The 12,768-nt window shown below is 40.0% G+C and overlaps 1 protein-coding gene across 2 annotated transcripts in view; it reads left to right on the forward strand.

The window, feature by feature from the left end:
* The window catches only part of LOC139473922 (homogentisate 1,2-dioxygenase-like), a 35,061-nt gene that overhangs the window by 20,456 nt on the left and 1,837 nt on the right, over positions 1-12,768 (forward strand). For both annotated transcript variants that reach the window (XM_071256732.1, XM_071256733.1), the window contains 6 exons: positions 241-362; positions 4,688-4,792; positions 4,954-5,080; positions 8,198-8,250; positions 9,498-9,626; positions 12,376-12,505. In XM_071256732.1, the coding sequence (XP_071112833.1) occupies positions 241-362; positions 4,688-4,792; positions 4,954-5,080; positions 8,198-8,250; positions 9,498-9,626; positions 12,376-12,505 (666 nt within the window). The remainder of the gene's footprint in view (positions 1-240; positions 363-4,687; positions 4,793-4,953; positions 5,081-8,197; positions 8,251-9,497; positions 9,627-12,375; positions 12,506-12,768) is intronic.

Consider the following 12,768-nt stretch of genomic DNA (forward strand, 5'->3'; position numbering starts at 1 on the left):
CAGGTGATGAATCCCCTCTGTCCACAACTGTGGGCTGACCAACCCAGGTGATGAATCCCCTCTGTCCACCTCTGTGGGCTGACCAACCCAGGTGATGAATCCCCTGTGTCGACCACTGTGGGCTGACCAACCCAGGTGATGAATCCCCTCTGTCCACCACTGCGGGCTGACCAACCTAGGTGATGAATCCCCTCTGTCCACCTCTGTGGGCTGACCAACTACCATACTTACTTTGTGTAGGAGCTAATGGACTGGCCAACCCCCGTGACTTCCTGACCCCTGTGGCCTGGTACGAGGACCGGGACGTGGAGGGGTTCACAGTGGTCAGCAAGTACCATGGACACATCTTCTCTGCTAAGCAGGTGAGGGCCACACATACAACTGTTCCTAGAGACTTCAGTATGAGAATTGCAGTATGTGAAGTCAGGTTATCAGTAGTGAGGTGAGTTAATTGTGTTTAGAGTTTAACTACATGAGCATTTCTTCACTGCTCAAGTTTATCTTTCTTTGGTGCTTCCACGCAGCAGAAAAAGCTAAGTTCAGTGATGGTGTATTCCTTGAAAAGCAGAATACTATAGTCAAATGTTTTGAAGACCTGAGGGTTGACAACAATGTGACAAGGAGTCGACTCGATTTTGTGGAGAATATGATTAAATTGTTCAGTTGTCAAGGAGGATCGGGTGCCTATACCAGGCAGCAAGGCTGATTTGGGAAGACCACTCACAACCTTTAGGGAACTTCGACTGACCAATGAACTTCCCAACAAGAAGTTGAAATTAGACGATCAGAAAGCAGCTTCTTTAAGCTATACTGGCGACTTCCATTCCTGACTATGCTTGGAATAACCAATTTCCAAATTTGAAAACTGAACAAAAGAGCATTCTGGAATGAAATTGACAGAATCAGTTGTACAACCTGTAAACTGGCGTTTGAATTACCTTGTGTGAACCTTTACCAGGTGGCATGATTACAAAACACATTCCAACTCACTTTCCTAGTCTGGTAAGTCTGATTGATTAGATGAAAGGTCCATCTGACGTGACCCGTAATGGGATGTCCTCAGATCTTTATTTGGTAGTAGAGAGGACTAAGATCTGATTTTAATGAGATTGAAATTTTCATAAATTATAGGTTTTTATGTGAGATTGACAGATATTTGTTGTAAATATGACGTAGTGGTTATATGTGTTTTCATCATCAGTCTGACATAGTAGTCGTGTATATAATATGAATTCAGATCAGTCTTAGTAGTCGTGTATATAATATGAATTCAGATCAGTCTTAGTAGTCGTGTATATAATATGAATTCAGATCAGTCTTAGTAGTCGTGTATATAATATGAATTCAGATCAGTCTTAGTAGTCGTGTAATCATTATCAATTTAGATCAGTCTTGGCAGTTGTGTAATCATTATCAATTTTGATCAGTCTTAGTAGTTGTGTAATCATTATCAATTTAGATCAGTCTTAGTAGTCGTGTAGTCATAAGCAATTTAGATCAGTCTTTGTAGTCGTGTAATCATTATCAATTTAGATCAGTTTTAGTAGTCATGTAGTCATTATCAATTTAGATCAGTCTTAGTAGTCGTGTAATCATTATCAATTTAGATCAGTCTTAGTAGTCTTGTAATCATTATCAATTTAGATCAGTTTAAGTTGTCGTGTAGTCATAAGCAATTTAGATCAGTCTTTGTAGTCGTGTAATCATTATCAATTTAGATCAGTTTTAGTAGTCATGTAGTCATTATCAATTTAGATCAGTCTTAGTATTCGTGTAATCATTATCAATTTAGATCAGTCTTAGTAGTCGTGTAATCATTATCAATTTAGATCAGTTTAAGTAGTCGTGTAATCATGATCAATTTAGATCAGTCTTTGTAGTCATGTAATCATTATCAATTTAGATCAGTTTAAGTAGTCGTGTAATCATTATCAATTTAGATCAGTCTTAGTAGTCGTGTAATCATTATCAATTTAGATCAGTTTTAGTAGTCGTGTAGTCATTATCAATTTAGATCAGTCTTAGTAGTCATGTAATCATTATCAATTTAGATCAGTCTTAGTAGTCGTGTAATCATTATCAATTTAGATCAGTTTTAGTAGTCGTGTAGTCATTATCAATTTAGATCAGTCTTAGTAGTCGTGTAATCATTATCAATTTAGATCAGTCTTGGCAGTCGTGTAATCATTATCCATTTAGATCAGTCTTAGTAGTTGTGTAATCATTATCAATTTAGATCAGTCTTAGTAGTCGTGTAATCTTTATCAATTTAGATCAGTCTTAGTTGTCGTGTAATCATTACCAATTTAGATCAGTCTTAGTAGTCGTGTAATCATTATCAATTTAGATCAGTCTTAGTAGTCGTGTAATCATTATCCATTTAGATCAGTCTTAGTAGTCGTGTAATCATTATTAATTTAGATCAGTCTTGGCAGTCGTGTAATCATGATCAATTTAGATCAGTCTTAGTAGTTGTGTAATCATTATCAATTTAGATCAGTCTTAGTAGTCGTGTAATCATTATCAATTTAGATCAGTCTTGGCAGTCGTGTAATCATTATCAATTTAGATCAGTCTTAGTTGTCGTGTAATCATTATCAATTTAGATCAGTCTCAGCAGTTGTGTATTCATTTTATATAGAGATCAGCCTTAGTTTATAATTGTAATTATAATTCATAATTATTTCGAGTCAGTTTTGGAAAATACGGTTGAGAATGATATTACAAGGGATATCTTAGATTCACCAATTTCAGAAGTTGAGATAAGAGAAAGCATTCGGCATCTTAAAAATAATAAATCTGCAGGAATAGATAACCTTATCACGGAGTTTTTCAAACACGCTGAAGATTTTTTTATGCCATACCTACTGGTAATGTTTAATTTAATGCTTGAAAAATCTTACTTTCCTAAATGTTGGGATGTTGGTATTATCATACCCCTATTCAAGAATGATGACCCAAATATGACTGACAATTATCGAGGTATTACACTTCTTAGTATATTTAGTAAAGTTTTCTTGTATATCATCAATAAAAGACTTGTTTTTTGGTCCAACACTACAGATAAAAGCAGGATTTAGGGAAGGATACTCAACCACGGACAATATTTTTATTTTGTATAGTCTCATTCAGCGCTATATATCAAGCAAAGGTGGTAAATTTTACGTTTTATTTGTTGATTTCTCTTAAGCTTTTGATTCTGTGGATAGAAGTAAATTATGGATGTTATTTTCCAAGCCTGGCCTTAGCAGTAAAATGGTAAAACTATTATGTAGCATATATAAAAATGTAAAAGCATGTGTAAGAAATAACGGTGTAATGTCCACCGCTTTTGACTGCAGCATTGGTGTACGCCAGGGATGTATACTTAGCCCTTTTTTGTTTGTCATCTTTATTAATGAACTAGCTACAGCTGTTCATCAGAACTGTACAGATGGTATACAACTTCATCCAGACATTGTCAAGCTTTTCCTTCTGTTATTTGCTGATGACATTATCATGTTTTCTAGTATGGTGAAAGGATTGCAGAAACAAATAGCAGAATTAGAAGTTAATTGTGATAAGTTTAATTTGAAAATTAATACAAATAAGACAAAAATCGTTGTTTTCAAAAAAGGTGGCAAATTATCAAGGTTTGAAAGTGGTTATTTAAAGGTTAGTGTTTAGAAGTAGTTAAGGGTTATAAATATTTAGGTGTGTATTTTTCCAATACGTTGGCATGGAATACACATGGAAATAATGCTGCTGTACAGGGAAGGAAAATATTGTTGGGCATGTTCAGTAGTTTAAAAAATGTTGGGGCTGTAAACAAGGCATGAAATTTGGGGATTTACACAAATAGATGCTCTGGAAAAAGTTCATTTATATGCTTGTAAGAAATATTTAGGAGTTAAAATGAATACCCCAAACGTGATGGTTTTAGGTGAATGTGGACAAGTCCCTTTGTGTATAGAAGCACGTCTGAAAATAATAAAATATTGGATAAGACTACTTAATATGCCCTCATCAAGATTCTCTAAGAAATGTTACAATATGATGTGTTTGTATGATAGCAATGGCAAAACAAATTGGTTAACCGACTTAAGGAACCTGCTGAATAATTGTGGTTTTGGTTACATTTTTAAATTAGAACATATTGCTTATCCGAAGTTGTTCATAAATGCTATAACACAAAGATTAAAAGATTTATATTTTCAGTCATGGAATGCAACTCTAACGCGTTCACCAAAGTCCCTGTTATATAGCAGTTTCAAGTCATATATCATTGCAGAGCAATACCTTTTCAGTGTTAGTCTTAGAAAATTTAGGGTAGCACTTGCAAGATCACTTTTTACTAGTATGTCCGCATTATGATGAACTAAGAGAAGTATATTTACCAAAATATTTTCATATAAACCATTGTACATTTAAGTTTAAACTATTACTGACCACGAGCAACATTGAAACCATAAGAAATCTTTCTATGTAAATATATCATGCTTTTATACAAAGAAAATCAAGTTTGGAAATTATATGATTGTACCAATTGCTCCTGTAATCATGATTGTACTATAAGCCTGTGGCCTCCTCAGTACGTTGAATAAAGAAATTGAATTGATAATTGTTAAACACATAGTTTCAGTTTAATACAAATCCTAAAGTATTTCTGGTATTATTGGTTTTGATAAATTGTCTGTCTATTTTCCAGAAACATTCACCGTTTGATGTTGTAGCATGGCATGGAAACTATGCTCCCTACAAATACGACCTGTCAAAGTTTATGGTCATCAATGCGGTTGCTTATGATCATGCTGTAAGTATTCCTGTTGGGAACTCATTACTGAAATTGCGTCCTTCATGAATTGTCCTATTACCCTGTGTGCATTCTATTCTGACACCAGACAAGTCTGTTATGGATAACAATCACTGCTGACAATGTACGACAGTGAGTGTTCCTTGTGTATCTGACTGTAGGATCCCTCCATCTTCACGGTGCTGACGTGCCCCTCCCTGAAACCTGGTACTGCCGTAGCCGACTTTGTCATCTTCCCTCCACGCTGGTCAGTACAGGAGCACACCTTCAGACCTCCCTACTATCACAGTGAGTACAACTTCAGATCTCCCTACTATCACAGTGAGTACACCTTCAGACCTCCCTACTATCACAGTGAGTACACCTTCAGACCTCCCTACTATCACAGTGAGTAAACCTTCAGACCTCCCTACTATCACAGTGATACACCTTCAGACCTCCCTACTATCACAATGAGTAAACCTTCAGACATTCCTACTATCACAGTGAGTACACCTTCGGACCTCCCTACTATCACAGTGATACACCTTCAGACCTCCCTACTATCACAGTGAGTAAACCTTCAGACCTCCCTACTATCACAGTGATACACCTTCAGACCTCCCTACTATCACAATGAGTAAACCTTCAGACCTCCCTACTATCACAATGAGTAAACCTTCAGACCTCCCTACTATCACAGTGAGTACACCTTCAGATCTCCCTACTATCACAATGAGTAAACCTTCAGACCTCCCTACTATCACAGTGAGTAAACCTTCAGACCTCCCTACTATCACAGTGATACACCTTCAGACCTCCCTACTATCACAATGAGTAAACCTTCAGACCTCCCTACTATCACAATGAGTAAACCTTCAGACCTCCCTACTATCACAGTGAGTAAACCTTCAGACCTCCCTACTATCACAATGAGTAAACCTTCAGACCTCCCTACTATCACAGTGAGTACACCTTCAGATCTCCCTACTATCACAGTGAGTACACCTTCAGACCTCCCTACTATCACAGTGAGTAAACCTTCAGACTTTCCTACTATCACAGCAAGTACACCTTCAGACCTCCCTACTATCACAATGAGTAAACCTTCAGACCTCCCTACTATCACAGTGAGTACACCTTCAGATCTCCCTACTATCACAGTGAGTAAACCTTCAGACTTTCCTACTATCACAGCGAGTACACCTTCAGACCTCTCTTCTATCACAGTGAGTAAACCTTCAGACCTTCCTACTATCACAGTGAGTTCACCTTCAGACCTCCCTACTATCACAGTGATACACCTTCAGACCTCCCTACTACCACAGTGATACACCTTCAGACCTCCCTACCATCACAGTGAGTACACCTTCAGACCTCCCTACTACTACAGTGAGTAAACCTTCAGACCTCCCTACTATCACAGTGATACACCTTCAGATCTCCCTACTATCACAGTGATACACCTTCAGACCTCCCTACTATCACAGTGAGTTCACCTTCAGACCTCCCTACTATCACAATGAGTAAACCTTCAGACATTCCTACTATCACAGTGAGTACACCTTCAGACCTCCCTACTATCACAATGAGTAAACCTTCAGACATTCCTACTATCACAGTGAGTAAACCTTCAGACCTCCCTACTATCACAGTGAGTACACCTTCATACCTCCCTACTATCACAGTGATACACCTTCAGACCTCCCTACTATCACAATGAGTAAACCTTCAGACCTCCCTACTATCACAATGAGTAAACCTTCAGACATTCCTACTATCACAGTGATACACCTTCAGACCTCCCTACTACCACAGTGAGTAAACCTTCAGACCTCCCTACTATCACAGTGAGTAAACCTTCAGACCTCCCTACTATCACAATGAGTAAACCTTCAGACATTCCTACTATCACAGTGAGTACACCTTCAGACCTCCCTACTATCACAATGAGTAAACCTTCAGACCTTCCTACTATCACAGTGAGTACACCTTCAGACCTCCCTACTATCACAATGAGTAAACCTTCAGACATTCCTACTATCACAGTGAGTACACCTTCAGACCTCCCTACTATCACAGTGAGTAAACCTTCAGACTTCCCTACAACCCCAGTGATACACCTTCAGACCTCCCTACTACCACAGTGAGTACACCTTCAGACCTCCCTACTACCACAGTGAGTACACCTTCAGACCTCCCTACTATCACATTGATACACCTTCAGACCTCCCTACTACTACATCACACTGTCAGGCAGTCCTACTACTACAGCACACCTTCAGACAGTCCTACTACTACAGCACACCATCAGACAGTCTTACTACTACAGCACACCTTCAGACAGTCCTACTACTACAGTACACCTTCCGACAGTCCTACTACTACAGTACACCTTCCGACAGTCCTACTGCTACAGCACACCTTCAGACAGTCCTACTACTACAGCACACCTTCAGACAGTCCTACTACTACAGCACACCATCAGACAGTCCTACTACTACAGTACACCATCAGACAGTCCTACTGCTACAGCACACCTTCAGACAGTCCTGCTACTACAGCACACCTTCAGACAGTCCTACTGCTACAGCACACCATCAGACAGTCCTACTACTACAGCACACCTTCAGACAGTCCTACTGCTACAGCACACCTTCAGACAGTCCTACTGCTACAGCACACCTTCAGACAGTCCTACTGCTACAGCACACCTTCAGACAGTCCTACTGCTACAGCACACCTTCAGACAGTCCTACTACTACAGCACACCTTCAGACAGTCCTACTACTACAGTACACCATCAGACAGTCCTACTGCTACAGCACACCTTCAGACAGTCCTACTGCTACAGCACACCTTCAGACAGTCCTACTGCTACAGCACACCTTCAGACAGTCCTACTGCTACAGTACACCATCAGACAGTCCTACTGCTACAGAAGACCATCAGACAGTCCTACTGCTACAGTACACCTTCAGACAGTCCTACTGCTACAGCACACCTTCAGACAGTCCTACTACTACAGCACACTGTCAGACAGTCCTACTACTACAGTACACCTTCCGACAGTCCTACTACTACAGCACACCTTCAGACAGTCCTACTACTACAGCACACCATCAGGCAGTCCTACTGCTACAGCACACCTTCAGACAGTCCTACTACTACAGTACACCTTCCGACAGTCCTACTGCTACAGCACACCTTCAGACAGTCCTACTACTGCAGTACACCTTCAGACAGTCCTACTACTACAGCACACCTTCAGACAGTCCTACTGCTACAGCACACCATCAGACAGTCCTACTACTACAGCACACCATCAGACAGTCCTACTACTACACCTTCAGAACTGGTTTCCCTGTGGATTTTATTGATTTGATGTCTGCAATCCTAATTCTGAAGTTCTGTTGTTTGTTGCAGGAAACTGTATGAGTGAGTTCATGGGTCTTATATATGGTGCATATGAAGCTAAGGTATGTTATCATTGGATTTGAATATTCAGTTTACATATTTCAATTGAAATTAGATTCTAAGATCATGATATAAATATACTTTTCTAATCTGTCTGTCTGTCCATCCGTAATCATTTCATTTCCATAGCGTATCTTGAAAACCGTCAAACAGGTCCTGAAGTGGTGCCTTTTGCTATTTACAGATTTTTGGCATTTTCATTTTTCTCAATTTCCATGGAAACAAAATGACAGTAGGGGTAGTGGGGGGTAGGCACAACTTGAAAACTGTGAAAAAAAATTCAGCCAAACCGGGTACATGTATTAAACAAGGGCTGAAGTGGTGCCTAGTGCTATTTAGGTATTTTTCAAAATTTGATGTTTCCCTGGAAACAAGTTGGACTCAGCTGAAACAGAGGTAGGTGTTGTTTCCGGAGCAGAACTAAAAAACTATTCAACCTTTTTCATCCAAACTTTGTACAAGGGCTGAAGTCGTGCCTTTTACTATTTAGGAATTTTAACAGTGTTTCCTGTTTCCATGGCGACAAGTTTGACTTTTGACTATGTTCATAGTGGTGTGTTTGTCCGGACCATATTTCTAAGACTAATAAATATTCTTTCATAACACTTTGCACATGCAAAGTCAAGGTTGTCAAATGGTGCCATTTGACACTTAGGGGTGTTTTTAGTTTATATATTTTCTATTTCCATGGCAACAAGTTTTACTTTGACTCTGTTCATAGTTTCATAGTTGTGTTTGATCGGGGGCGGTCAGGTAGCCTAGTGGTTAAAGCGTTCGCTTGTCACACCGAAGACCCGGTTTCGATTCCCGATATGGGTACAATGTGTGAAGCCCATTTCTGATATCCCCCACCATGATATTGCTGGAACTCACTCACTCACTTGTGTTTGATCGGACCATATCTCTTAAACTGATTGGTAGTCTTTCTTGAAGCTGTGCACATACAAAGACCAGGTTGTCAACTGGTGCCTATTGCTATTTGGCGATTTTTATCCCCTCAACGAAGTGGAAAGGGGATATAGGAATGAGTGCTGGTGAACTGGTGCCATGGCAACAAGTTTGATTTTGACACTGTTCATAGTGGTGTGTACCTGTCATAGAAATACAAAGTTCTGAATCCCAATTCCATGGTATTGTTTTATTAGATAGGAATTATCTCATTAAGTTGGACAGTCAGATGATTTGTTCTTTCTAATTTGTAGGGGCTGGGGGATCTGTCATCTGCTGATGACTCTTGTCATTGTTTCAGGAGGAGGGGTTCCGCCCCGGGGGAGCCAGTCTGCACAGCCTGATGACGCCACACGGACCTGATGCTGAGTGCTTTGAAAAGGCCTCCAATGCTGAACTCAAACCTGAGAAAATAGCCACTGGGACAATGGTAACTCTGCAACATGTGTGCAAACTTATTAAGGAGAGTGTGAAGAAAGGAGAAAGTGTGACAATTTGTCTGTGATCAGTAGGAAGTGAACACCTTAGATCAGGCTCTATTTCTAGAATGAACCACTTGTCCTGAGGTTATGGCTTTTGTGTCGTCCTACCAGTAACTTCCTGTATGGATATTGTGGTTGTGTCATTCTCCCAGTAGCTTCCTGTATGGAGGTTGTGGTTGTGTCATTCTCCCAGTAGCTTCCTGTATGGATATTGTGGTTGTGTCATTCTCCCAGTAGCTTCCTGTATGGATATTGTGGTTGTGTCATTCTCCCAGTAGCTTCCTGTATGTAGGTTGTGGTTGTGTCATTCTCCCAGTAGCTTCCTGTATGGATATTGTGGTTGTGTCATTCTCCCAGTAGCTTCCTGTATGGATATTGTGGTTATGTCATTCTCCCAGTTGCTTCCTGTATGGATATTGTGGTTGTGTCATTCTCCCAGTAGCTTCCTGTATGGATATTGTGGTTGTGTCATTCTCCCAGTAGCTTCCTGTATGGATATTGTGGTTGTGTCATTCTCCCAGTAGCTTCCTGTATGGATATTGTGGTTGTGTCATTCTCCCAGTAGCTTCCTGTATGGATATTGTGGTTGTGTCATTCTCCCAGTAGCTTCCTGTATGGATATTGTGGTTGTGTCATTCTCCCAGTTGCTTCCTGTATGGAGGTTGTGGTTGTGTATGGAGGGTGTAGTTGTTGTGTCATTCTACCAGTCTGGCTTCAACCCAGAAATCATCAGTTGTTAATGTGGCAGTTTGGTATCAATACCGTGGAAGCATCAACTGAATATGTTTTTTTGTTGACGTGACATCATGTGTGGATGACTGGCCCTTTGCAAGGTATGAGTGTTGTCCTGCTGTAGATAACGTCTGCATATGGATGTCATAGCAACTGATTTACAACAACCATTGTTTGAATGAACACAGAGAGAGAGAGAGAGAGAGAGAGAGAGAGAGAGAGAAACAGAGAAACAGAGACAGATATATATATATATATAGTCTTTTCTATGTATATATCTACCTGTATAAAGTAAATTTGTATATACCGCAAGCCATCGTCTCCAAGTTGTCACTTCCTGCTGAGAACCATACGCCGACCCCTTGCATATACGAGTATGCAAATTATTCATTAGCAACATCACGAGTGTCGGCAGCCCGTTGTTAGGAATGACAAATACGCAGACATAAAATTTGTTCATGAACATGCATGTCAAGGAGACATTTTCATGAATATGTATTGAAAGATGCATTATTTGATTTCAGAATAATTTTTTTATTATTGAACTATAAATGAAGCACAGTTACTTTTTTCTGCAAGTACGAGGGGTGTTCATTAAAGATTTCCCCTGACCCACTTCTGATGGACCTAGTGGAATGAAACTTGGTATAGGTATTAGTCTTTCTCCACTTAGGAACCACCAAGAGTTTAACACTTCTCCCATCGTTTTATGCAACTATGGAGACCTCGCTTGTAAAAGCCCTCATTTTGCATCTCAAACCAGGACTTGACTTGAGAAATCAGTGTTTCATCATCTGTGAAACGTTTTCCTTTCAAAAATGACTTCATGGTTGGAAAGAGGTGGAAGTCGGATGGTGCAAGGTCAGGACAGTAAGGAGGATGTAGAAGGATTTCATAGCCACATGAGCGCACTTGATGAGAGTTGTGTACTGGAGCATTGTCTTGCAGGAGACGGACACCCTTGGTCAGCATGCCACGCCTCTTAAGCTTGATAGCATCCCGCAATTTCCGCAGCAGTGAAGCATAATAAGCTCCTGTAATTGTGGTACCCTTTGCCAAGAAATCCATCATCACTACTCCGTGCTGGTCCGAAAACACAGTGAGCATGACCTTGCCTGCAGAGAGTTGGACACGTGCCTTCTTTGGGGGTGGTGACTCCACATGCTTCCATTGCATCGACTGAACTTTAGTCTCAGGATCATAGTGATGGACCCATGTTTCATCCTGTGTGATAAGTCTGTCAAAAAAGTTTACCTGTTTTTTTGGGCACATGTCCAAAAGATCCTTTGAGCAATTGCCTCATTCCTGCATTTGGAAAGGTGTGAGCAACCTGGGAATCCATCGTGCAGACACCTTATGCATGTTCAAATTGTCATGGATGATTTTTTCCACAGACCCTACACTGATCTTGACATCTTGTGCTAACTGGCGAACAGTTATGCGTCGGTCTGCCAAAATGGCGGTCTCCACTTGATGGATAGTGTCCTCATCAATGGCTGAATGGGGTTGACAGGAATGGCAGCTGTTTCCACAGATGTCCGACCACACTTGAACTGGTGATGCTAGTGTTTAACAACGTCATATGATGGGGCATCTTCCCCATAAGTTGCTTTCATTTCATCGAAAGTTTCTTTTGGTGTGCGACCTTTCAAATATAAAAACCTAATCACTGCTCAGTATTCTACTGGCTCCATTGTCACGCCCTACTCGATCATAACACCTGTAAAAGTGGTAAGATTAATAGTTCGGTGCTGCAAATTCAGACATAACCCATAGATACATGTATCATTACACGTGTAAAATTTCAACCAAATATGATAACCCTAAGTGGTTTAGGGGAAATCTTTATATAAAGTTGAAAATTACTTCTGAGACGTTTTGTTTGTTTTTCAATATTTTGTTTGGATAGATTCAGGAACTAAGTTGGTCTAGTTGTAATGATTTCCATTCTGTGTAATATTGCAGGCGTTCATGTTTGAGTCATCATACAGTATGGCTGTGACAGAATGGGGAAACAAGAACAAAGTGGACCCGAAGTATTATCAGTGTTGGCAGACTCTGCAGAAACACTTCAATTCAAACTGGAAACCTGATGGTAAGTCTTGCCATGCTAAGTGGTTTACTGTATAATTGTGACTAGTTTCAGCTTAAAGTGAGCTTATGTAGTGGCACATTGTCAATCTATTGAAAACTTTTCAAAAGTTAAATATGCCACCATTGAAAATGTCTTTTTGTAACCATTGCACAGCCAGTTTTGAATAGAGCAGGAATTGTGCACATTCACATTCACATGGAATGATGTGTCCACTAAACACAGCACTCAACAACACATTCACATGGGATGATATGTCCACTAAA

The sequence above is a fragment of the Haliotis cracherodii genome, unplaced genomic scaffold, assembly GCF_022045235.1.
Source record: "Haliotis cracherodii isolate W230 unplaced genomic scaffold, xgHalCrac1.p SCAF_3, whole genome shotgun sequence".
Lineage (NCBI taxonomy): Eukaryota > Metazoa > Mollusca > Gastropoda > Lepetellida > Haliotidae > Haliotis > Haliotis cracherodii.